Below are 27,264 nucleotides of genomic sequence, written 5' to 3'. Positions count from 1 at the left end.
AAGCAAGGAGGGCAATCCCCTATGGTGTGGGACCCCACGAAGCTAAGTTGATCAGGTGGGTGGTAGGACTTGGGGACCCGGGCTGCAGTCCCACGTGGCAAGACTTTGGCTATCTGTCTTAGCCAAAGTGAGTCTAATGCCAGCCGTGCTTGGTGAACCCCCTGAAATCTGCTTGTGGCCGCCTGGGGGCCCCCGGACCCAGGGCCGTCCTTAGGCATACGCAGCATACACGGCTCGGTAAAGCATCCGAAAATTTGAGGCATCCCTTGGTCTTAGTGTCCACCCACCCGCCTCTTCCTATCCCTGTTCTGACCCTTCCTGCAAGCACCCACCACAGCTGGCGGCTGCAGCCTGGTGAACCTCCTCAAGAGGGGATCTAGTACTTAAAAGTGAAATAGCCTCCAGCCTGCCAGACATATTAGCATAACATTGAAACTGTGAAAGAGCCAGTCAAGTGGTAATGAAGCCATTAAACTGGTATTTAACCCCTAGGTATATACTGTCAGTTTCTGAATTTACTGACAAAAATGGTTGTGAATTACTGTAGTGAAAACATTATCTAAAGTTTACTCAGAACATGTTAATCTACAGGACCTTAGTTTAAAATTTGCTTTAAAAGTATGTTATTAGTGTGTTGCTGAGATGATAAAAGCACATCTCTAAAAAATCCATGCGTAGATTTTTGGAAGCACAATCTGAGTATTCATCTTTAGCCTTAAATGCTTGGATCCTCAGACATACTGTTTTTTAAATAAATCCTTCTAAAGACCCCCCTGATCTAAAATACACATGCGTGCCTGGGCTGCCATCAGGCATGGGGTACCCGTTTAAATATTACTATACAGGTCCCCATAAATCCTAAGGGCGGCCCTACCCAGACCCCTGGTTTAGAACCACTGCCATAGAGGTACTGTGGCAGCACTTCCAAATCAAAATAGTTTGGTTTTCAAGAGTTTGGGCTTTTGATGCAAATCAGTATTTCCCACAGAAAACAGATGCTTTTTGCGCAAAACCAGAAATCATCCAACCTGTATTTTCCATAGAAAAACAGTTTTGACTGAAAACTTCAAGAAGCCCTATTTTTTCATTTTGGAAAGAGACATGAGATGCAGTCGGTGGCTAGGATTTTGTTGTCTCACTACACAGGTCAAAGGACAGAATACTGGGAAATGCAAGAGTTAAGGTTCCCTTCTGTGCATGCCTATCTCAGCTTCTGGCCCATCCTGGGGCTGCCTCCCTCCTCCCTGGTGTACTGCATCTCCTGACCCTCCCTCTGACAGTCTCGTGAAGTGCATCTCCGCCGTCTGTACTTTGCAATGCTCTCACAAGGCAGTTGTTAACATGTTCTGTTCTTTCCTTCCCTAGAAACATCATTTTAGAGCTGGAACAGTTAAGTTTTATCAGCACTGACGTGGGGCTCTGCCGTGCCTGGTTAAGGCTTGCCTTGAACGATGGCCTCATGGAGTGTTATTTGAAGTTACTGCTACAAGAGAAGTCCAGGCTGCCTGAGTATTATCAGACATCAGCCCTGCTGCTAGATGCAGAGGAATGTGAATTTCTGCTTAGCTTCTTGCAGGGGTTAACTTCCCTGACCTTCGAACTGTCCTATAAATCAGCAGTTTTAAATGAATGGACTGTAACTCCCTTGTCCCTGTCTGGTCTGTGTCCTGTTTCGGAGCTGCAGGAGCATCTAACATCCTCTAGTTCTGAATCCCAGAGAAAGGAGTCCCTGGGTTTGGTCTCACGTTCTTCGGGATCTGATGATATTGAAGTTCAGCACAGCATATTGCCCCTCAGTAAAAATGAGAACCAAAGTAAACTTACGTGCTCCACGTTAAGCCTTAACACTACGAGTTCATCCCAGCTGTCCTCCAGCCTGGGCTCTGATGGCATCCTGCAGGCCAACTGCACTACAAGTCCTGATAGATGTGAGGAACCCCTCTTATGTGACTCTGATTTAGGGGCAGCAAATGCAGAGGATTTAGACAGATCTCTGCAAGAGTAAGTATCTGAGAATGTTTTTTGCTGAGGGTTCTTAACCCTCCTCTTTACCCCGCGTTTCATCCTCTCTCTCAAAAGCAGAAAACCTACCATTCTCCCCTTCACATGCCTTCCCAAACCACTATCGTTTCCCTCATGGGATGTGGAAAGGCAAAAGGAAAGCATGTTACAAGGCTTGGCTGAAGTCTTCCTGCCAAGTAAAGTGACTGCAGCCCAGAGCAACTGAAATGTATGGAAGGTAGGTGCCTAAATACCTTTGAGGATGTAGGCCTGCCTGGTGATTGACTCCTGGCTGGTACCCTTGTCTCCTCCTGTAGGAGCCCAGAGATATAACGTCTCCCAAACGTTCAAGCAGCTATTTTGAGGCTTTATGAGGAAAACAGATTTCTAATTTCTCCAGTAACTTAAAGGAGCTGCAGTGTTTGCAGCCTATAAACAGTTTGTTGTTTGAATCCTTCTTTTGATTTAGCTACGTAGAACCCCTTGCATGTCAGGACAGAGACGAAACCAGAAACAGCTGGACTGCAAATGTTTTCACTGTCACCATACAAATTAAAAGGATGTTGTCTCACCTAGAACTAAACAGTCTGTTTTTGTCTTGGCAAACACGCTCTTGTTGAGTTTGTTTTTAAAATGGGGCTGTGGTCAGAAAAGTCACTCTGTGACTATTGTCTTGTCAGCTATGTTTAGATTACTGACGAAAGGCAACAGCCCTGCAGAGCCAGCATGACTACAGCAGACCAGCATTTGATTCGATTCTACCTCATGTGATTGCCCTGATTAACAACGTTGTCACCCGGTTTTAGATTCCAAAAAAACCTTTCATTTCTTGAGATTATGAGAACCCATTTTGATTTGATTAGGTTAATGATGGAAAGATTTTTGATATGAGGTTATGCTGAGATCAGAATTGAGAGCAAAGGAGCATGAAACAGTCTCTTGACTGACCAGAGCGTTGCTGCTAATTGCTTTTTACAGCTCTGAATACTTATTTTTATTGGAAATTTGACACACAAACCATAGCTAGGCACATGCTTCATGATCAAAGCAGTCATGCTAAATTGCAGTATGTAATCCTAATACATGTGCAGAGCTCTCTTCTGGGTAGGGTGACCAAATGTCCCATTTTTATGGGGACAGTCCCGTTTTTTGGGACTTTTTCTTATATAGGTGCCTATTACTCTCCACCCCCGTCTCGTTTTTTCACAGTTGCTATCTGGGGGACTGACAATAAATAGCAGTTAAAAGTAATGACTCAGAAGTGGTTTAAAAGCAAACTCCCAAGTATATTCAGGATATAAATAGTTTGAAGGAAGCATCCCAACTCTCTAGCTAAGCTGGCTTTGAACACTATGGTATAGAAAGCAAATTATTTTTACCTGAACATTTATTTTTCTTATAAATGTGGTGACTACCATGAGTGAATGAGGAGCTCTCACATTTTGACTTGGAGAGGCCATTCCATATCTGTGCAGAAAACCCCTTTTCCTAGTCTTCGGGCTTGACACAGAAGCTGTACATCATGCCTCATCTCCAGTAAATTCTAACATGTATGTGCAGGACTAACACACAGCAGTTTATCATAAATGGCAGCCATAGACAACCAGGATGCTGTGATGTCACAGGGTTTGGATACACAGTACCTTCTAAAGAGGAAAATCAAGTAATGTTAGGGAAAATGTAGTTTGCAATGGCAGCATTTCTGCTGCTGCTTGGGACTCCAGGTTTCTGAGGCCATGGAGGGTGAACAGCTTGAAGAATTGATGTCCTGGCTCCACCACTTCATCCACCCCAGCGGTTTGGTAGCTGGTATCTATCTCCAGCTTTGTAATTTGGTAGCTCTGCTTCACCCTTCCAGAAGCTCTCGTCATCCATCACTGGCAACTTTTAAATCAGGATAGGTTGCTTGTCTAAAATAAATGCTCTAGTTCAAACAGAAAGTAAAGGAAGTCCTGGGGCCTGTGGTTGCTTCTGGCCTTAGAGTCTATGAATCAAGTATAGTGGATTATTAGAACCTAGACAAATGGCCTGGGGTAGATCATTTCAAGCTGTACAGTACCTCAGAGGCTAAAACCATGAGGGGATTTATTTTTATAATCACATGACCTCTGGGAACCAATGATGTCTTGTAGCAGATTTTGTTCGGTCTATTCACTTTTTTTTTTTATTTGCCTAAACTTTGTTTTAAGGGTATTGTCTGAATTCAGCAAAGTACAACAAGTCTCTGAACGTACAGAAGAACCGCTCCTTCCTAATCTATTGGTGCCTGCCCCATTGCAGCCCGCACTTCCTCCTGCTGTCTCCAGAGCCTCTCACCTGCATTTAAATGTAACAGCGGAGAGCACTCTTTGTTCTGCACCGCTTCCTGACACAGATAACCCACAGTCCATCTGTGTGGACGATCTAGCTAAAGCCACCAAGATATCAGATCCTCCTTCACATGTTACAGGAATCCAGTTATTGTCTCAGCCAATCATAACACACAGTGGTGCAGCAGACAAAGATTCATCCGAACAGCTTTATATTGTTAACCCAGAAGATAAAGATGGAACCAGTGAGATAAATGGTCATAAGGAAAGCCAAGAGGATCTCAGCCCAGTGACAGAATTCTTTCTTTCACCAGCAACAGCTTGTCCAGTAGGTGTTATAATTATTTTTCCATGTTCTTCGCAGCTAATCAAGTGGGGGAAGTGGTTAGGAAGCGTAAAAAGAATGTTATGTAGAAGACAATGGGAACTTCCAGGTTGCTGTTCATTTTAAGTTAAGCCCCATATACAGTGGGTTTTGGTCTCCTTGTCACTCTGATACTAATCAAGAATACTGCTATATGTGGTACATATGCACAGGTTCACTACAGAGTTGCACTGAAAAATGTTCCTTGCTCCATACGTACATTGCTGTAGCTGAAAGTCACGCTGCTGCACTAGGCTTTGGAGAAATCAATACTAATTAAATTACCTGGCAAATGCATCACCAAAAGCTGTCAGAGCTAGGCAGTCAGATAAGAGCCCTGCATGCATTAAACACGTATGTGAAAGGGTGGCTGGATTTTCCAAAGGGCTCCTCACACAGTAGCTTCCATTGTTCTTGGTGAAGGGGATGGACTTCCCTTTTGTTCTCAGTGGAAGCTGCTGAGCCCTGCTGAAAATCTGGCCCTAGATTCTTTGCAATTTGAAAGAACAGTCTGAGAACTAGCATTCCACAATGGTAAGTGACAAGAGAGTTTCTCTTGATTTGTGGTCCTAAGGGGGAAAGCCAAGCAAGGACTGGCCACAGAAATAAAGCTCTGCTTGCCAATGGAAAAGTTCTGCTAGGTGTTGGTACATGCAACGTCAGACATCTGGTCACAGAGGCCAGTGCAGGATCATCCTCTCCAAGGCTCAGTCTAGTTTAAATGTCTCGAGTGAAGTGGTCCCACTACTTCTGTTGGCTGACTGGAATAATGAGCTAGATTTCACTGCCTGGATATGTTTCCTGATATTCAGGCAAATTGTGCTTTGCTTAATTCCATCTCATGACTCATCATTATATCCTAATGCTATTACCATATATCCTTAAACCATCCTAAACCATTTCTCTTGAGGATATCTACTCCTTTAAAATGCTCAGTGACCATATTACCTATTTTGCCACTTGGTTGTAGTTTGGTTGATCTATTCGTAACCTCTGGATATCAACAGGAAATTCCATCATGCTTAAATACCTTTTATTGTCTTGCATGAGTCATTCCAGATTCTAGAATAAACATAATCTTCCTGCTCATTGTGTATCTTAGGGCTGGCTGCCGTATGTTTGGGGATTGTCCCTTTACCAAACAGAAGGGACAGTGGTTTTTCCCAAAAAATAAGTGAATAAGAATTAGCTCATGGTCAAATCATAAAGAGTTCTTGAAAATTAGATGGAACAAATTAGCAGTGATCATTATATTAGAGCAGCTGTTAAATTGTGACTAAGGAATTGGAAGATATCACCCAGTTGAACAACTCGGAGCTAATCAGTGTTTCTTATCATAAATTGAAGAGTCTGTGTATGAAATGGAGAAGTGTCTAATCTAAGGGAATAGGCTTAAACTAGTCTGGAGCAGATGTCTGGAGTTATTGTTCTAGGGTGCCTATACCTCCTTGCAGAACTCCGAGAGAGGTAGGTGCCACTCCACAATACTGATAGAAATTTGCTTCAGGATGGGTTCAAAGTTAATGAGAAAACAACATATATATCTCCCCTCCCCCACAAAAAATATAGTCGTCTTAGTCCATATAAAGATTCAGAAGATCAGACTAGCAGTGCATGCTCTTTCATTCCCTTTTTGACTGAGTCCTTTTTCTCCTCATGCACTTTTAACAGTAGCAAAAGTCCTCTTTGCCAGATGCATTAAAATAGGAGGTGCTGGAACAAATTGGTCAATTAAAGAGCAACACATTACTAGGACCAGATGGTAGAGCCCTGAGTTCTGAAGGAACTTGAGAGCAGAGCTGCTGACCAGAATGTGCATCTCAAATTTACCTATGATACTGGAAGGTAGCATATTTGTTAAAAAAAAAATAAACATGCTAACGGTTGGGCATTACAGTGATTTAAAATAGAATTTTCAAATGCCTAGATTAACATGACAGGACAGGGACAAACAAACATGGCTTCTGTTAATGGAAATTGTTCTTCTCTAATCCACTACAGTTTGAGGGCATCCACAAAATAGAAGATGAAGGAGAGCTGGACAAATTCAGACTGGAAATAAGGTGTAAATGTTGAACAGGGTGGGTTAATCATTGGAAGAATTTACCAAAGGTTGTGGTGGATTCTCCCTCACTGGGAATTTTTACATCAAGATTGCATGTAGGAATTATTTTTTCACACAACACGCAGTCAACTTGTGGAACTCCTTGTCAGAGGCTATTGTGAAGGCCAAGACTATAACAGAGTTCAAAAAAGAACTAGATAAGTTTATGGAGAACAGGTCCATCAATGGCTATTAGCCAGGATGGGCAGGGAGAGTGTCCCTAGCCTCTGTTTGCCAGGAGCTGGGCATGGGTGACGGGACGGATCACTTGATGATTCCCTGGTCTGTTCATTCCCTTTGGGGCACCTGGCACTGGCTGCTGTCGGAAGACAGGATACTGGGCTAGATGGACTATTGGTCTGACTCAGTGTGGCCATTCTTCTGTTCTTATTTCTCTTTTACAAGAACTGGTCTAGTTTAAACAGGAATTATGTTGGGGAATTCTACAGCCTGTGTTATACAGGAGGTCAGATTAGAGGATCAAGTGGTCCCTTTTGGCATTGGAATCTAGAATCTAGGTAATTTTTTGGGGCTTCAAAAAGCCACTTGGGCTGCATGAGTTTAACTGAGGGCAGTTTTTGATCTTGCAGCTGTAGTTAACTAGAAGTGTTTTACATGATTAAGGTAAAGTACAAGAGCAGAAACATAGCTCAACTGAGGAGCAAGTATGTAGAAGCAGCTCAGCTTGGATGCAAACTTAATCGAGCACCTGTTCTAAGAGCTCTGCAGCACAGCACTAAGGGAATGGGGTCGGGGGAAAAGGTTGCCTAGTGTTGCACATTTAGAATCTGCAATGGCCAGATGTAGGTGGTGTCTCAGTAAGTGTTTTGTGATGGTGGAAATGGCAGCTCCAAAATTAGGTCTCTTTGATCATGGGGGGGTAAATGGTGGATCCCTTGGGGTGTTTAGGAGGATGCTGAAAACTTCCCACCCTGACCTCCTGGTGAAGAATCTTGTTCAGTTAACTGCATTGACCGAGGAGAGAGAACTTGTCATGGCCATGCACTAGGGTAGGACTGACTAACTGACCAGTCATTAGATACAGAGAGCTGCTAGTGCAGCTTACAAACATTTGTAACTCCTTAAAAGGTAAATATTCTTGATTTTGTAGGCAGTTAAACCTTGACCCTTTATGTATTTATGTACCTGCTTCGTTTTATACATGTGAGCAGTCCCACTGCAGTTAATGGTTCCACTCGTGTGTCAATTTAAGTGTGGATATGTTTACAGGATTCTGGCTTAAGTTCAGTAATATTTCAGTTCTTTTTTTAAATAGAAAAGAAGGAGCTGGATATCAGAAGATGATTTCTACAGGCCTTCTCCAGAAGGGAGCAGTAAAGGCCTAACTGATTCTTATGGGTCCTCTCTTGAGGGGGCCAGAGAAGGCCAGTCCACAGAACTGATCAGTGCACTTGATTTGGAGGGACCCTGCTTATCCTCTTCAAAGACTGGGAAGCCCAAGCCATCCCCTGACCAGGAACAAAAGGGCTTCCATGTTGTTCATCGCAGGCAGATCGGTATGTGCATTCCAACCAAGAATGGTCCAGTTGGGAAATGGTACCTATATACTGGGGAGAGCTGGAAGTCAGTTTGTTCTTCCTAGAAACTACCTGTCAAGCCCTCATTGTGAAAGAAGTGGTTTACACCACATTATTCTGATCAGCCCAGTTCTGAGCAGGTTTAGATGACACTGTTAATAACAACAGGGCCGTAATGGCAGCCATGTTTGGGCTCCCAGTGTTGCTGAGCCCACATTTCAGTGACTGGAAATACGTAGAAAATTTCTCTAGTGTAGACAAGCCCTAAGGATGCCTTTCTCCCCCATGGCTCACATGTGTAGTCACTGGCACCAGTGCAAAGTGCAGGCAATTACAATTCTCATTAGGGAGTTTTTACACACTCGTTTTGCACTGGTGTCAATGCAAGGTGCACAGCAATGGAAAATCAAGCCATTATCTAACAGATTCAGCTGTGTCTTTTGAATATTTTTAATGCTGTTTATTTGCATGCTAGTGTGAATTGTTTATTGGCTTTTCTCTGCTTTGTCTATCATATTCTTCCCGGTTTCATGGAAATGCCTTATCTTCCCAAAGGTCTTTCCAATCCGTTCCGAGGCCTCCTGAAGCTGGGCAGTCTGGAGAAGAGGGGAACAATGGGCCTCTGGAAAGAGTTCTTCTGTGAGTTATCCCCACTGGAGTTCCGCCTCTTCCTGGACCACGAAGAGCGAATTTACAGTGAGAATTACTCTCTGCTGCGATGCGAGTCGCTGGGGCTGGTTCACAGTGATGGCCGGTTTGAGCTGGTGTTTTCTGGTAAGAAACTGTGCTTACGAGCTCCTTCCCGAGATGAAGCTGAGGACTGGCTAGACAGGATACATGAGGCTCTACACAAGTGTCGGCCTCAGCAGGAGGAGGAATGGGAGACACTTGACTGTCCAGAAGACGACCTTGAAGGACACACAGCTGGAGTGTTGCTCAGTGATTCAGCTGCTTTGCTCCATTACAACAACACAGCTGGAAATGCCTATGATTGGACGTCTTCTCTTGCACCAGAATTAGATGCCATTAAAGAATCGGTTCTTTATATGGATGTAGATAAAGCTTGGGCTCCTTTTATTTTTTCCTTGTCGTTAGAAGCTTTAAAATGCTTTAAAGTAAAAAACCATGAAAAAATATTAAGCAATAGCTATGGAATAGAGACAATCCAAGACATTCTTCCCGACACAAGTCTTGGTGGGCCTGCATTTTTCAAGGTGATAACCTCTAAAGCCATCTTGAAGCTGCAAGCTGAGAGTGCTGATGCCGCCGCAGCATGGAGTGGGCTTGTTCGTAGAGTATTAACCTCATATCTTGAAACTGCAGAGGAAGCGCTGACACTTGGTGGCAATTTGGATGGGAATTCTCAGGCAATCTTGAAAAACACTGTAAAGGAAAATGGCTTTTTCTTACAATATCTGGTGGCCATCCCCATGGAGAAAGGACTGGACTCCCAGAGTTTCATATGTGCAGGTAGGTACATGGCGGCTTTGATTTGCTCACTTACTTCAGCCTCTGCTGGAGAGGCCAGGACTGTGTTAATGGGCATCACAGCTGAAAGTTATGGCTATGACCTGTGGGATAAACTTGGGCAAATCTTGAGGAATAAGTGCATGTTCTAAAGGATCAATGTTCCAGTGACAAATAATTTAACTTTAACAGCTTTATATTACAGATGCGATAATCTTCTTATGTAAAATGTTCATTTAACCACAAACAAATACCTACTAATATACGAGGTCATTTTGATTTAATAGGATAACAATAATTGATTTCTGCATAAAGCTTAATTTGCTCTTTCTTTAATATGGTAAGTTGATTAAACTTGAAAAATCCCCTTCAGAATTCTCTGTCACTCCTATAACGTTTCCTGGGCCCTATGTGTTTTTCAGCACTTTCTTTTAACTCCCGTTTTATCTTTCCCACTCAGTCTCTTACTATCCTGGGTGTGGTTATTCATTTCTGAAACTTCATTTCCTTCTGTCCTAATAACAGATATTCTGCTTTTGCTAGATGGAAGCCGCAGACTGAGTGTTTTGCAGTGCCAGCCCAACTTCCTGTCTCTGTCAGGCGGAACAGCCTCTGTCTGAGCTTTGCTTTCATCTGTCTTCAGTCATTTTACAATCCTTAAAACTGGCCTGATTGAGAATCTAGATTTTTCCATCCGGGCTTCACTTTGCTGTATGCCACTTGTGCTCTCTTGGGAGCAGCTTGTAGCCCATCTGTACTACCACAGGCTGGAAGAGAAGGATAGGAGTCTAGAGAGGCACTCTGGCTCCCAGCCATCTGTAGCATTAGACTCTGCGCATACAGTCCAAGGCTCTTGCTCTTCTTGCAATACACTCTTCTCTCCGCCTGCTGAGAGCTGTACACAGCAGCCTGCTCAGTCAGGTTCTGCTCCCATGTTCACTGACCCTAGCGAGGGTGAGTTGTTCCGCTTTGACACACACAGCCACTTACGTGGGATGTGACTAGCAAGAAGAAATAGTTACCCAAGGTCTCACCAAAATGAACCCACGGGGAAAGCTAGGTCCAAGAATCCAGTTTATTTGGTTTCCATTGGCTCCTTCTAAATGTTTCTACATCCCTGGCTGAGCCTGGACTATTTTTTTTTTATCTAGCCTCAGAGAAGACTGTGTGTCAGCTTTACTAGCTGGTCACATCTATGGAAATAAGTCACACACTTTTAACAGCTTTCAGGGTGGTGGCCGTGTTAGTCTGTATCTGCAAAAAGAACGAGGAGTCCTTGTGGCACCTTAGACACTAACAAATGTATTTGAGCATAAGCTTTCGTGGGCTAAAACCTGCTTCATCAGATGCATAGAGTGGAAAATAGAGTAGGAAGCTAGATATACACAGCGAACATGAAAAATGGGTGTTGCCATACTAATTATAATGAGAGTAATCAGTGTAGGTGGGCTATCATGATTATCACTACAAAAGTTTTTTTTCTCCTGCTGATAATAGCCCATCTTAATTGATTACTCTCATTACAGTTGGTAAGACAACACCCATTTTTTCATGTTCTCTGTGTATATGTATCTTCCTATCTTTCCACCGCATGCATCCGATGAAGTGGGTTTTAGCCCACGAAAGCTTATGCTCAAATACATTCCTTAGTCTCTAAGGTGCCACAAGTACTGCTCATTCGTTTACATTTTTAACAGTGAGAGTAATTATCTATTGGAACAACTTATCAAATGTCGTGGTGGATTCTCCATCGCAGCCGTTGCATCAGCAAGGAAAGATTCTGGTCCCTGTTGCTGTGTTGGCTCTGCAGGGCTAAGAGGAGTGAGCCACAGTCAGATTGTATTCAGATACAGCCAAGGAACAGATCTGTTAGCAGCATAGTCACTTTTCAGAGTAGAACCACAGTTCAGGGAGGCAGTAAAACACCAAATGTTACCAAATACAAATGTTGCCACCTTTAGTTTAATACTTTTTCACTCTCACCTGATCTAGTTCATTCTCCATCAGAACGTTCAAGCCCAGCGACAGGCAGCTTCTTGGTTGGCTACAAATTGAATGGATTCCATTTAATATGTCAGCCTCCTTTTGATTCTAGTGACGACAATGCCAGGGCACTCCTGTTAGATTGCTTCTTAGGCCTGTGTCAAGAAGGTGCAGGAGGGAGAAGAGTTGACACTGGAGACACCTGGCTGCTGGGCCACTCTCTCCCACACCATTCCCTGCTTGCTGAGGAGCTGGCTGCAAAGGCAACCAGTAAGAATTGGGGGCCCACACCTCAAGTAGACAGATCCCTGGGAGCCCATGGCCTGTCTGCTTTCCCCCACGGTTTCCCAGAGAACAGCTTTCTTGCTAAGCAGATTTTTCTTTGTCCCTAGCTGGTCATGCCAGACTAAGCCAATGTGCACACTGCACTTTCATCAGTAAAACTTTTGTTGGCCAAGGATGTGAAAAAACACACCCCTGTCTGACAAAAATTTTACCGACAAAAAGTGCCGTGGGCAGCACTTTGCTGGCAGGAGATGCTCTCCCACTGACAAAGCCACCGCACCTCATTGGGGCTGGTGTTATTTTGTCAGCAGGAGAGGTCTCTGTAGACATAGCTTGAGACTCTGCCCCATCCTTCTCTTTCCAAGAAGTCGTCTCACTACAATAGTATGCATGCCTCAGTAGTTGCAGTCAGTCATTTTCCTTATTGTCTTGCTGCTCACTATTTGATTTTATTTATTTTAGTTGCCACATTTTTTTTTTCCGTAACTGCTTTGGTCAGCAGGAAAACTTTGGGGAAAACAACATAGAACTTTGATTTCCTATCTCCATCATCTGGAGAGGATACACATTACCTATTGTTCGCACTGCCCCACTATAGAGCAGAAAAAAATCTAATCCACTGGGAAGTACACTCTTCTTCCTTTAGCAGATCAATTGTCACTATTTCTGGATGCTCCCTCTTTAAATCTCCCTTCCTCCCTCCCTTCCTCTGATTTGTTACTTTTTCTGGTTTCATCATCGCATTTTCTCTGGACCTTTCTTTAGCCCTGAACCACTGTGCTGCCCTGTAGTAATTAGAGATGTGCTCTGCAATGTGGTTCCATACATAGCCAAACTTCCCAAGGGCTGTGCTGTTTGGACCCATCTTCAGAAGTGAAGGGGGAGAGTTGGGGAGTGTTTGTTACTCTCTCACTGTTCAATCTCTCCTCTTTTAAGGTTGTTCCAGACAGATCGGACTCAGTTTTGTGAAACCCAAGCTTTGTGCATTCTCTGGCCTCTATTACTGTGACAGCTGCCATCAGGACGACGAGTCTGTGATTCCATCGCGCCTTATCCACAACTGGGACTTGACTAAAAGAGTGGTAAGTCTATGGATGGGCCAGGCAGGGGATACCTAATTCTTTAACGATCCCCCCTGCTCAGCGGAAAGGCTGATATAATCCTAGGGGGTAAAAATGGGGCAGCAGTGAGTAGAAGCAAAAGGTGACTTTTACCCTGGTGTATGGCATTCATGACACCAGTACTCGAATATTGGGTGCAGTTGTGGCATCCATGCTTGGAAAAGGATGTTGAAAAATTGAAGAGGGGGCAGAAAAGAACCACAAAAATAATTTGAGGGCTGGACAAAATGCCTGACACTGCAACACTGGGGGAGTTCCGTCTGTTTCATTTTCAAAAAGATCAGGAGGTGAATTTATTACACTGTTTAAAGTATCTTCACAGGGAGAAAATGCCAAGCACTGAAAGGCTCTTCAGTGTGGTAGGGAAAGGCAGCACAGGAACCAGTGGCAGGAAATTCAAGCCAAACCAATTCAAATTAGAAATAAGAGACATTTTTTAAAGGGAGGGTGATTAACCTTTGGAACAAGTTGCTACAGGAGTGGTGGATTCTCCATCTTTTGGAGTCTTCAGATCAAGACTGGATGACTTTCCGGAAGATGTACTTGAGTCATGATGAAATTCTCTGGCCTGTGTTATGTGGAAGGTGCAACCATCTTACCCTTCTGGCCTTAAAATCTATGAATCAGCACTTTTGGTGCCCAGTCAGTGACTGTTTCTTCCTCCTCTGTGTTTTCCTTTTAAACTTCCTTTGCAGATAGGCAGTGATCCAACACCGATTGGAGTAACTGGGACCTCTTTCATAAATTTCAGAGTGCTTTAACTTCGGCCCCTATCAATGCTTGTTTTTTCTATATTTTAGGTTTGTCGACAAGCTTTAAAATTTCTGAATCAAATCCGCAATCAACCTTTAATTAATCTGAAATTGGTGAACGAAAGCCTGTATGCTCACGTGGAGAGGATGAGTCTTATCTGTAGAAGCAGAGAACGGCTGAAACTACTTGGCGATTACCTTACAATGTGTCGCAGTGGGGCCCTGAAAGAGCTTAGCAAACGGTGAGGCCCTTCTCTAAGAATCCCCAGGCATCCTAACTTTACGGCAAGGCAGTGATCAATCCTGAACCCCAATTTGCCTTCCTCCCAACCTTTGCTTGATTCATCTCTCTCTCTCTCCCTCTCTCTCTTCTGTCCTTTTCCCCAAACTGGGAGAGGCAACACCTTCAGTGCAAATCTTCAAGTTGATCTGCAAAGGACATGAGGTGCTAGCTAGTCCATAGCACCAAGTGATCCAGCCCTGGGTCCAAGGAGAGGGTCTGTCTAGTTCTGGAGCTCAGTAACTCTCTGGAGGAGACTGAATTAAATGAACTCATGGGAGCTAGAAACTGCTGGGTTTCAATCCTGACTCTACCACCTGCCTGCCTGTGTGATTTCAGAAAGTAACTCATCCTTTCCCTTACTCCCTTATAAAATGGAGATGATATTTACCCACATCATGGGAGTTGGGGAGGATTTGCTAATGCCTTTATAGTCCTTGGAAAGCATGAAGTGCCGGATAAGTGCTAGCCAATGTCCTGCTAGCCAGACTCTGCCTTCCAGCCAGGCCCATTTCATCAAAGCTTTGGGTCAGAAATCACCTCCCTTCTCGAACTGAATAAGACAGAAAGCTGCAGGTCCATACATACCTTTAACACCTTGGCTTACCCTGTGCTCCTGCCTTCATTAGATAGGATCTTGTGCATTGTTCTCTGCCACCTTTTGCTTTCTTAGTACCCACCCTCTGGCTGTCCTGGAGATGGGTCCTGCTGGTGCAGGTGCTACTGGGGCTTGCCATATAGGGCATATGTGATATGCAAACTCAGCTCCCATCTAAAGCTCATGGCACCCTTGTGCATACATTAAAAAAATTCCTGAATCAAATCTGCAATCAAGCGTTACTCAGGGCTTGGCTACACTCGAAACTCCAAAGCGCTGCCGCGGGAGTGCTCCCGCAGCAGCACTTTGAAGTGTGAGTGTGGTCGCGGCGCCAGCACTGGAAGAGAGCTCTCCCAGCACTGCAGGTACTCCACCTCCCGTGGGGATTAGCTTGCAGCGCTGGGAGCCGTGCTCTCAGCGCTGGGGCACAGTTTACACTGCGCTTTACAGCGCTGTAACTTGCTGTGCTCAGGGGGGTGTTTTTTCAAACCCCTGAGCGAGAAAGTTGCAGCGCTGTAAAGCGCCAGTGTAGCCAAGGCCTAGGTCTGAAATGGGTGAATGTAAGGCTCCCTCCCTCACCTCGGCGGGAGGGAGGTCCCTAGAGGGCCGTGATAGCCTGTCTCTGGTTCCCTGAGTGCCGGGCCTGCCGGGGCTCCAGCAGCCAGCAAACGAACAGTCTTACAGGTAGGCTGGGCTGGGCCTTCAGGGCTCAGGCAGCCCGCAAACAAACAGTCTTAGAGGGGGCTGAGGCCACTTTTGTTCAGAGAGCCCCTTGCAGAGCAACGGGCAACCAGCCATCCCACAGGCCCTCCCTACTCCACTGTGTCCCAGCCCAGGACCCTGGCAGGGGCAGAGTCAGCTGCCCTGCGGTTGGCGGGGATTCAGCCACAACACGCCGATGCTGGTGTTATGGGCTTTGCAGCCAGCCCTACGGCAGCTGCCCCTGGGTCACTTCCTGCCTCCCCTGGGGTGGATACCTCCGGCGTCCAGGCATCGTCTGATTCCCCTGGGTAAACAGCAGCGGGCACTCCAGGCCAGTCATCGTCCGCGTCTGGGGCATGGACCGGGCTAAGTGGGGGATCGGCCTTGAGCTGCTGCAGAACCAGTGGGACATCCTTACCCTCCGCAATTTTCCCCCCGAATGGGCTGCGGGTCTGGTCTTTTATACTTCCAGCCCTGCCCCTCTCCTTCCAGCTAGGGGGACGGGGAGGTTTAGGCTCCGCCCTCCCAGGGGCGTGTAAGGCTCCCTCATTCACCTTGGGAGAGGGAGGCCCATCCGCCTCACTACAGTGAACAAAAGCCTGTATGCTCACATGGCGAGGATGAGTCGAATCTGTAGAATCAGAGAACAGCTGGAACTACTTGGCAGGATGTGCAAAGTAAAAATGAAACAGAGTGGCACCTTCTGTCTCCTCCCCTCTACACACCCCATCTGTTCCCCAGTCCTGTGACAAGTGCAACTTAGCAGCCCTCTGTGCACTTCCCCACTAGACAGCAGGCCCACCCTTGGTGTTTGTCACCTCTGGTAATCTGATCACATCTCATCAGAGTTGGCATTTTCCTTAAAGCTCCGGCTCTTGGAGTCCTGTGATTACATGAGTATCTCAAATTTATTGTTTAAAGTTTCTAGCCCACCTGGCAGAGGAAAAAAGCTGGAAAACATGACCCTGAAACACTCGAGCTAAAAGACGAATTAAAAAGATCCCAAATTATTTTTTTTAAATCTTCTGATTTTTAAACCAAGCTGATGATTTTAAGCAGCCTGAACTATGACTTTTGGATGCTTGTGACTGGCAACACTCCCTCAGCATCCTCAAGCCTTTGCCAGTACCTGCCCAAAGAGATGGGCTTTCCAGTGATCTCAAAGGACAATAAACAGAAGCCATGGTGACCCACAGGGAGCAGACCACCCCAGAGGAAAGGGACCCTCACTGAGTGATCTGCCAATAGCCCTCCTCCCAGTTCTGCCGAGGGGCATCAAGAGCAAGGCCTCTTCTGATCACAGCTATGGCAGGTCAGGAGGTCCCAGGCCGTTGGATGTCAGAGAATGGTCATTTCTCACTGATTAACTTGCTTTTTCCAACTCCCACTAACCCAATGAGGTCCATGGGACTGTTTTCCTCTGACTTCTCCTTTGGAATTTAATGGGAAGTTCTTGTAGCTTTTGTTCTTGTGACTCAGCAAGTTTTGAGCAGAGCTGTCTCAGCCAGCTTGCTCTGTGGTAGAGTGGCGCTGGAAGGGCTTTGTGATTTTCACTGTTTCCATCTGCTGTTAGGAGTTGTTCTGCATCAGTTCTGGGCCTGCGTGTTAAGAAATGTGGGGAAAGAAGTCATGATAAGAAAATACCATCTTGAACCAAGGCAATCTCCTAGCTTGAGAGGAAACAGCTGGGTAAAATATAATAAATATACTCTCTGACCATCTCTCGGACCATTGTTAATGTAGAGGTAATGGGAACAAAATCTGTGATCAATAATAGCAAAGTCAGATTTGCAGTAGTTTTCTTCAGAGTCTATGTCATCTGTTTCGTATCCACCTCGAAGCCTGTTACAGCCCTGGTGAAATGTGTCTGATGTTTTTTGTTTTGTTTGTTTGAAGACTTGATCATCGGGACTATCTATTGGAATCACCCCATAAATACAGTGTAACTGATCTGAGACAGGTAAGAGCTTTTACTGTGTCACCGATGAAAATGTTTTGGTTTCTCTGCATGGAAAGGATGCTGAAACTGACACTTTTTGCTACTTATAAAGGATCAAACAACTCACTTTGTACCTTTAATTCCTTTGCTCAGAGCATCTCTCTCACTATGTGAATCTGTGCCTGTCTATAGGGTACAGGCATATGGTGTTCAGTTCTGTGAATAATATGTAAGGCTACGATTTAGTCATGCCAATTTTTAGTAAAAGTCATGGACAAGTCACAGGCAATTCTGTACTATATAAATACCCTTGACTAAAACGTAGGTGCTCTGTGGGGTGCTGCTGCTGCTGGGGGGTGGGGGTGCAGCTCGGGGCCTTTCTACTGCTGCTCCGGGGCCGGCCGCCCAAGCAGTGGCCAATGCAGCTGTCCACCTCAGCTGCTCAGACAGCCCTGGGGTCAGCCGCACTGGCCGCTGCAGAAGTCAGGGAGATCCTGGAAAGTCACCAAATTGATGACTTCTGTGATAGGCCCACAGCCTTATTAATATGCACCTAACCTGAGCTCTAGTTGCATGTAATACTGATCCAGGGTTAACGTATAAATTACACAGTCACAGGGTTCACTCACTGCTTGCGGTGCCTCCTGCTGGCCATCCTGGAGATTAGTTCCACCAGCATGTGCGCTCCCTCTGCTGGTGTCTTCCCATATCTTGTCTCATCCTGCTACTCCACTCACTGCTGGACCTGCAGCTTCCTCTTCATGGCTTGGCCCTCCAGCCTGGTCACAAAAATCCCCCCCTTCCAAAGAATGCAGAGGCCTTCCAGACCCTGCTGTCAGGGTGGCGTCTCCAGCGCCTGTGCCACTATCCAGTGGCTGGTAGGGCAACCCAGGCCCGCCCTCTACACTAGATTCCAGCCAAGGGACCCTAGAACAAGGAGCCATGGCCTATATTTCCTTAGTCCTCACTGCTGTTTCCCTGGGCTTCTTCCTACTCTACTGACTTCCCCCTCTCTAGATATACCAGGTTATCGACTCCCTCCACTCAGAGAGTGAGTGCAACCTGCCTTCCTGCAGCCTCCTGCCTGCAGCCAGTTTCATGGCTATATGCTGGCTCTGCCTGTTCTGCACAGCTGAGCCAACTCCCTGGCTCCTCCTCCAGGTGCACCCAGAGGAGGTAATTGGCCTGCCTAGCCACCTACCCGCTTCCAAGCCAGTGTGGGCAGATACCCCACCACATACACCCAACTTCAGTCCAAACCCGGCACTTCTCCCACCCCTCCCATACAAATAAAGGATGGATAGGCTTCAGGGCATGCCCTGACAGGCAACAGACACTGGGTCTGTCGCCCAAAGCATGAGGAGAAAGTTCCAGAGTTTGGGACCCTCCATTTGGAATGCCCTGGCTGCAGCCCCAGCTTGACCATATCTGGGGAGTTCATGGGCAAAACGCAAGGAGGGATGGGGTGTCTCTAAGGTGCACAGGACTCAAACCATAACATGTTTCTTCCACCAAAACTGCACTCAGTGATGGTAGGTGTCTATGTGAATGTGAGAGGCCCTGCTACAGCCTCTGGGGCTAAGTCACCAGCCGGATTTTCTCATTTCAAAACTGGCCCTTTGCTGTGCACTGAATCCCAACAGATGCTGGGATTCAACCTCCATTATTCCTATGGTCAAATCTTGGGACTGTAGCAAAAGCACCTAGATGATGGGACAGACTGTGAGCGAGGGAGTCTGTTTGGTAGTCAGGAACCAAACTAGATAAATCTGTATTGTTCTACATCAGCAGCTGGAATTGCATCCAGAGCCAAAAAAGAGACAGGTTTCAGAGTCGCAGCTGTGTTAGTCTGTATCCGCAAAAAGAACAAGAGTACGTTGTTAAATTTGTTAGTCTGTAAGGTGCCACAAGTACTCTTGTTCTCCTTTAAAAAGAGAAAGTACAGTCTTTGGGATAGTTATGCCTGTGACTCTCTCAAGACTAGCTCCTCAGAGAGCACAGCCAGAATCTCCTCTGGTGACCTGCCTATCAGCAGAGAAATGGATAGTCACCTTCCCAGGCACAAATGTTCTTGGCCGCTGACGTCACCGGACGCCAGAGAAGAAATCAGAGGTCCAAAACTACCCTTAACTGTAACTTCTTGGGCAGAGGGAAAGTGCCTTGTTCACTAGGCCAAATGCCATCACTGCCCGTACCCACCAGATGGCTCTCTGCCCACCAGTGCCACCTCTGTCTATTCTCCACTGAGGTTGCCCAAATCCAAGTCCTTATCCCAGCAAGGTGCTGGGGGTGCAGTTCAGCCAGCACACAGCTCTGCAGCAGTTAAATCCCACTTCTACCTTGACTCCCAGCTGAAGTGGGACGTAGCTGGCATATAGTCCCTCTGCACAGGATTGCATTCCCCACAGGAGAGTAAAGACTCTGCACCATCGGAGTACAACGAAAAGGTGTTTTGGAACCCACATATCAGTTGTATGCAGCCTGCATCACAGTCTTCCTCAGCAGCCTCACATATGCGTGGAACGGGAGAGGTGATAGAACGGATCTATACACATCCACAGACCAGAGCAGTCTTGGGAAAAGGAGAGATGCACATCAGAGAAAACTCAGGCTATGTCTGCAGTGTGGACCTGACAGCGGCATGCTTGTATTGCTACTGTTGTGCCACTGTAAGAACTCCTGTGTAGCTGCGTTGCCAGCAGGAGAGAACTCTCCTGCCGGCATAATTAAACCACACCCAACAAGCAACATTAGCCGTATCTCCTGCTGACACAGTGCTGTCCACACCAGCACCTTCGTCCGTGAAACTTATTACAGTTAGGGGGTCGTTTTCACACCCCTGGCCAGCACCAGTTTTGCGGACAAAAGTGCTAGTGTAGATAAAGCCTTAGTTTGACTGCTCCTAGCAGAATTTGTAGGCCTAGCAGTCAGTAAAACACCTTTTCACTTGCAAATTGAGCAGAAGTGCTCTGGAGTCCCCCAGACCTGGTATGGCTGGACGCAGTCACAGTATTAGTCACTTTCTGACTGCGGCCATATTTTGAAACAACACTATCCACCAGTGTGTGCGACACAGTAGCTCGTGGTTGCACAAAGAAGCTGCACAGCAAGAACCCACACAGACAAATTTCCCCAATGTTATGTGAAGTTTTCTCTGTTCTGCAGATAGCTGATGGCATATTTGAAGTGTACCTGCAATCTCTGATCCAGTTTGCTTCCCACCATGTCTATAACTGTGACCTCTGTACCCAGCGGGGCTTTATCTGTCAGATTTGTAACCACAGCAGCATCATTTTCCCCTTTGAGTTCGACACAACCACCCGGTGAGTGAAGCTTTTCCATTGTAACTTCTTGTCATGGGACGTTTAGTGTGGAAGGCCCAGGAAACTCTTGACTGGCTTTGTCAACTCTTCCTCCTGCAAGGGAAGGCTGTAGAATCGAGCTGTTCAGAGATTTGATGGGAAGCATGTTTTGATGTAGCCTGTCTGTCTGTCTTAGGTACTTTTCTGATCCCCAGAACTGTAGTATTCGAGTGCTTCAGAATCTTTAATGCATGTACTCCTGGGAGGCAGGGCAGGGCTATTATCTGTATTTTACAGGTGGGGAACTGAGACTGAGCCCTGGGCTATGCTAAAAAATTAAGTCAACAGAGCTACCTCACTCAGGGGTGTGAAAAATCCACACCTCAGCAGCATAGTTAAACCGACCTAACCCCAGGTGTAGACAGCGTTAGGCCAACGGACTAATTCTTTCATTGACCTAGCTACTGCCTTTCGGGGTCGTGGAGTAACTACGCCGGTGGGAAAACCATTCCTGTCGGCACAGGTCATGTTTACACTGCAGCGCTGCCCCTGTACCCTTTCAAGTGTAGACAAGCCCAAAGGGACCCACCCAAGGTCACACAGGGAGGCTGGGCGGAGCAGGGACATGAACGCAAGTTGCCTATGTCCTAGGGTAGTGCCCAAAGTACTGGGCCATCCTGTCCTCTCCTGGGAAAGAAGATGGTGACTAGACAGCTGTCTGTGCTGAGAACACAGGCCTAGTTTTGGGCTCCTGAGGCCACACCTATGCTCCTAAGCAACTGGCCTGGCTCTCAAAAGTGCTGAGCAACCCAGCGGCTCCTATTGGCTCCAGGGTGCACAGGGAGCTATAAAGGAGTCAATGCCCTAAATTCCCAGACAGGGGGTTCAGTCCTGCAAAGTGCCCTGCAGGGCTCTGGCCCTGATCCACTTAAGCACATGCTTAATTTTAAGCATGAGTTATTCTATTGATGCACTTCTGAAGGTTACAAATGGGCTCAAAAATAATACTGCAAAGATTGGAATGTCTTTTTATAAATTGGTGGGCCGCCCTCGCCAGGGACACCGTGTTCAGTTCCGATCACCTGTTAGAACCAGCTATAGCAGGAATAGGAGCTCAGAGGCGGGGGATTCGAGGCCCAGAGAGATTTCCAGATGGTGAGCGTGAAAAGACTGGTGCTCTAGTAAATGGACAAAGAAAATAGTGAGCGGTCTGAAGTGCTTCCCTATGAAGAGAGAGCAAAACTGTTGAGAGCAGAGATGACTAAGGAGACAAAATCCTGACTGGAGCCAAGACGGGAGACAGCACGCTCCTGTTTACCCTTTCCTACAACCCAGGAATAAGAGACTGTCAGTGAAAACGAAAGGTAAAATGGTTAAAAGGAAGCATTTGTTTACACTATGCTTAATTAACCTGTGGGACTCAGTGCCACTGGATATCATCAAGGCCTAACACCTGTGCAGGTTTCGGAAAAGGATACACTTACATTAACAGCGCATGTCTGCAGCTCTGCTAGCTAGCATTTCATGTTTTTTAAAGTATACCTACCCTGCTGCAAGGCCTGATCCAACCCCTAACTGCCCAGGACCAGGGGGAGAGGTCTTCCCCCACTGGCAAGTTATTCTGTAGTTGTCCAGTGCAAGATTTCTTGTGCCTTCCTCCTAAGCAGCTGGGGCAGCATTTGGAGATGGGATGCTAGCCCAGCCATTGATACGCTCTGGCAAGTCCTGTATTACTAAACTGAGCTTAGTAGCCAGCCCGGAAGTTCTGCAAGAGATTTGTGGGACCATGTGGGCCTAACACATCAAGACTAAGGAGTATTTCCAGTCTGGATGTGCCTAGCAGAATGGCTTGTGATTTGTGCCCCCTCAGCCTAGGGCAGGGACTGCTCCACATTCAGTATCTAACATAAGAGCCCCAGCTGACTTTTTTCCCCATATCTTCTGACTAAGCCAGACCCACAACCAGAACATGTTGGTCCCAGGCGTCCAAGAGGAGGTGCGCCACCCAGCCAGCCCTGGGGTCAGAGTGGCACATCCTGTTAACCTCATCCCATTGAAGCAGGCTGCTGTTGTTCTTTGCCATGTGTAACAGCTGGCTGCCGGGATCGTGTTGTGTATGACTCACAGCAGGATATGTCTAAAATGCCTCCTAACAATGTGTGAACAACATTGTCATTTTCACGAGCGGCAGACATTTCCTGAAGCCGTTCTCCTGGCAGATGGAGGGTGCAGTCATTTCCTTTTGGCAACAACTCATTCACAAACAGTCCAGCCCCACTGGTTATTTCTACACTGCAATTAAACACCCACGGCTGGCCCATGCCAGCTGACTTGGGCTCGTGGGGCTCAGGCCGTAGGGCTGTGTGGATGTTCGGGCTTGGTCTGGAGCCCAGGCTCTGGGACCCCATGAGCAGGGTAGGGTCAAAAAGTGGCACACTGGCCACGCCAACAGTCTAAGTCTGCGCTGCGGGCAATGGGCTGTGGGGCTACAAAACTGCACAGCACTCTTGCAGCTTCTCAGCAGGTGCCTGCTGTATCGGGGAGTTTTCGTCCTCCACAATCCACTGGATTATACTTAAAGGTCCAGCTCTTGTGAGTTACACAGATGCGAATCCACAGAAGCCAGTGGAATTACTCTGGATGTACCCCAGCATGACACAGAGCAGAATTTTGCCCTAGCTCTTTCAGACAAGAACTGTGCTGTGTTTTTGTGGCTTCCCCACTTCGTTAACATCAATGCAAACGCTGTTTTTCTCCACTTCCTTTGGATTTTCCCTCTGCTCTCAACACCTGGGCCGCCTGTTGTTTCTTTGGTGTGTGGAACTTGCGTCATGTGTCTGTTGTATACAGAGCAGCCTCAGATTTACAGCATCAAAGTACTTGTCTCAAGTGTGATATCTGTTGTGTGAGACATTTGCATTTCACCATAATTAGTGTCATTTAAATCTAGCTTGGGTTGCCTGAGTTTGCCCTTTCAGCAAGCGTGATTTGGACGTGTAAGTGGATTAGATAGGGGGACCAAAGCTAAAACAAGAACTATAGTACTTCTTGTATCACTGGCAGTCCCTGAACTTGCCCTCACTCTGCCCAAAATAACCAGTTAACCAGACTTTACTACAGAGCCTGTTTTGAATAGCTTGTCGCAATGTGTAATTTGCTGCTCTTTACATTCCATGTTCATTGCAGGCTCTGCCTCAGAATAGGGATGCCTCCCAGGAATGTTCATGCCTATGCAGTGAGTCTTCCATGATCACCGCCTAGCTAATCTGGCTTCCGCCATCCCCGCAGCTTAGCAAAATCAAAACCTAGTTGGTGTTTTCTGCTCAGTCACAGAAATCAGAAGGCTTTTCCTTCCCAAGGCATCCCCTTCTGCCCATCTCGAGGGTGCCTGCAATCGCTTTTAGTGTCTCCTCTGGAGCAATGTCTGCTCTAGCTGTCTGGCAGCACTTCCTGCTCTGTCAGATATGAGCACAGTCCAGTCCCAAGATAGAGTGGGAAGAATGTTGGGGGAGGTCATGGCTGGGCCCTTGACGCAGAGAATAGAGGCAATGTCTTCGTTCTTACAGTCATTCTGAAATTGCTGGGTGCCCTTTGCCTGTGCTGACTTGCATTTAAAAATGAACCTTTCCTCATCACACAGCAACATCATTAGCTAGTTAAAATCGCCCATAACCCACCCCCCCAAGATCTTAGCAATTCAACCTTCAATATTTTCATTTTATTTTCCACTTCGTAAGAGCTTTTTTCTGCTCTAACATTTATGTGCATGCAAAACCCTCTTCTTTCGTAGTGTTTCCCCTAATGTTCTTTTATGTGGACACAGTAAATAATGTTCCAACGGCTGACTGCAGTCAGCTGACACCGAACTGATATGGAGGCGCGAGGCTCTCCTCTGGCTTTTCCAACTGATGGTTGATGGAGGTAAATTATCTCCATTTCTTTGACTGATTTTTGCTGCTGTCTGGCAGAGTTAGTTTATTTGTATGTTAATATTTATGCTGCTGGCTGGTGATTGATAAGTCGAATCATTGTCAGACCGTTTGTATGAGGTGGTAGTTATGTTGAATCTGAAGAAACAGAAATAAACTCTCGAGTTACATTCTCGCGATGTGGGGAATCTGTATTCTCCGCCCTGATTTATGTGTTGCTGAAGCGATGATTCTGCTTTTGCTTTTCTTGTAGATGCAGAGATTGCAAAACTGTCTTCCACAAGTGCTGTCAAGACAGCATGAAATCTTGCCCCCGCTGCGAACGCCGGCAGAAATACCAGCAACAATTGCAAGCAGACATCCTCGTGGAACCAAATATGTAGTGAGCAGCTTCTCACAGATGGACTCTACACAGGGCTTTGCTCATCTGGACACTGCAGAGGAAGGGAAAAGGGAGCGTACACCAAGTGCCATTCAGTCCTAGAAGATACATTCCTATCACTGGTTGGAGCAGCTCCTGTGTGCAGATGTTCACCAGGGTAGGAGTAGCCTAAACCATACACTGCTGTGAGGATGCCTAGGACAGGTGCAGCTCCTCATGTACAAGCAGAGGCTACTGCTCCTGTGAATGCTGAAAAGAGAGCCAGTGAAGTAAAAGCCTGCTGGAAAAGATCAGACTCACAAAGTAATGGTGCTTCTATTCACACTAATCTGGTGCTGCTTATTTTTTGCTGAATGTCCTTCCCTGCAAAAGAAGTGTGTTCCATTTACTGAGCTCCACGGGTTCGCATCTTAGAGGAGATACTACTTGGGATGGAAATCTGATAGATTTCCTGTGTGTAAACCACAAGGTTTGCAGCGGCGTGCCTGTAATAGAAGTATGTTAAAGGTCTAGTTTTTTAGGATATTCGCAATACTGAAAGCCAGAATTTTTCATACATGACTTTGCACAGGAACTGCATCTCACCTGCTTGGGAAATAAGCATAGCAGCTACCTGCAGCCAAACTGCAGGGGAACTTTTCAAGAAAAACAAAAACAAAACCTGAAGCTGACATGAAGCTCTTGTGCCTTTAGCACTTTGTCCACAGCAGCTGCTTGGTCCTGCTGTTTTCGTGCCATGTGCCAAATGGCTGGGGTATACTGTGTAAGATGAGATGTCCAGACGTCCCCCTGTGAGGGGAAAGACCATTCTTCTTTTCTGCAGAGAAACTGTGGGCTCTTCCGCCTCTAGCATCCACCAAGGAAAGAGCCTTTTAAATAGCAAAACAAAAAACCCAGATCCTACTTTTTATTTCTTGGCCAATAATGAGGCTGCTACTAGATTTTATTTTCCTTTCACTCTGATATGGTGATTATTAAAGTTTATCAAACAAGGAATATTTCTTTTGCTCCTCTTGCTGATGGATTATGGAAAAAGCTTTAGACTGGTCTGGAATCCAGTTTTTACATTCTCAGTGGAAACACCTGCACAGTGAAGAAATATATTGGCCTACAGCATGGCATTATGTTAACCAGGGTAGATCCTTACCTTTGTTTTAATTACAAAAGAGGCCACACTTTTATTAAGGGCTTCCTTGGTGTTTAACTGACTTTGTTGGGACAGGCAAGTGGAAATGAAATTGTGTGTTGGATTTTGTTCCAGAAGAGCTTTGCATTTGTCACCCATTTTTCCCTTAATGGCAGTGATCCTGGATCCAGCTTGTCTCTTTCCCACCCACTCCCCTGTGCATCCAATAGAATCATAGAATATCAGGGTTGAAAGGGACCTTGGGAGGTATCTAATCCCACCCCCTGCTCAAAGCAGGACCAATCCCCAGACAGATTTTTTTGCCCCAGGTCCCTAAGTGGCCCCCTCAAGGATTGAATTCACACCCCTGGGTTTAGCAGGCCAACGCTCAAACCACTGAGCTATCCCTCCCCCATTAAGAAAATACTTTAAGTGCAGCTGGTCAGAGGGGCTGCAGACCTGGAAACACGTTTTACAACTCTGAGTGGGTTTCTTACAGCCCTGATTGGCTGCTTTTCCCGCTGTCCCGCCTCCTGTGGTAGAGCAGCCAATCAGAACTGCTGCAGGAAGCAGCCAACGTTCCCTCCCCCTCTTCTCTCACGAACTGAAGCCGTTCTCACATGAAGGGAGGGGCAGAGCGAGGAGCCCAGCCGCTCACATCAGCTCTGCTCCCCCCTCCCACCCAGTGAGCAGCAGAATGGATCCTAGCCCCACCCTCTGGAAAACCAGGCCTGGGAATGGGGGGATGGGAACTGCTGCAGCCCCCCCCAGCCCCACCCTCTGGAACACCAGGCCTGGGAATGGGGGGATGGGAACTGCTGCAGCCCTCCCCAGCCCCACCCTCTGGAACACCAGGCCTGGGAATGGGGGGATGGGAACTGCTGCAGCCCCCCCCAGGCCTGGGAGAAGTGGGGAGGAAGCAGATGTGTCATCGCTGGTACTCAGAGAGCAGCCCCCACTTGTGTTCGCTCTTGCTGAGCTGCTGGGCTTTCCTCCTCACCTCCTGCCCCCGTTCCCTATCTCCACGGGCACTCTGCTCTCCAGCTGCCCCATCTCGATGCTGCCTCTGGCTCAGCTCCCTC

At 46.6% G+C, this 27,264-nt stretch overlaps 1 protein-coding gene across 4 annotated transcripts in view; it reads left to right on the top strand.

Annotated features, from left to right (window-relative positions):
* PLEKHM1 (pleckstrin homology and RUN domain containing M1) overlaps positions 1-25,693 on the top strand; it is a 47,582-nt gene extending 21,889 nt beyond the window's left edge. For 2 of the 4 annotated variants that reach the window (XM_032784034.2, XM_075059645.1), the window contains 9 exons: positions 1,366-2,001; positions 4,191-4,638; positions 8,055-8,295; positions 8,872-9,786; positions 12,988-13,133; positions 13,973-14,166; positions 17,401-17,464; positions 20,609-20,766; positions 24,928-25,693. In XM_032784034.2, the coding sequence (XP_032639925.1) occupies positions 1,366-2,001; positions 4,191-4,638; positions 8,055-8,295; positions 8,872-9,786; positions 12,988-13,133; positions 13,973-14,166; positions 17,401-17,464; positions 20,609-20,766; positions 24,928-25,057 (2,932 nt within the window). In that variant the 3' untranslated portion in view covers positions 25,058-25,693. Of the gene's footprint in view, positions 1-1,365; positions 2,002-4,190; positions 4,639-8,054; positions 8,296-8,871; positions 9,787-12,987; positions 13,134-13,972; positions 14,167-17,400; positions 17,465-20,608; positions 20,767-24,927 lie in introns of those variants that run through there. The other 2 variants (XM_032784035.2, XM_075059646.1) reach the window with 2 other exon arrangements.
* The last annotated feature ends 1,571 nt before the right edge of the window (positions 25,694-27,264 follow it).

The sequence above is a fragment of the Chelonoidis abingdonii genome, chromosome 21, assembly GCF_003597395.2.
Source record: "Chelonoidis abingdonii isolate Lonesome George chromosome 21, CheloAbing_2.0, whole genome shotgun sequence".
Classification (NCBI taxonomy): Eukaryota; Metazoa; Chordata; order Testudines; family Testudinidae; genus Chelonoidis; species Chelonoidis abingdonii.
This window is presented reverse-complemented; position numbering and strand designations above follow the sequence as displayed.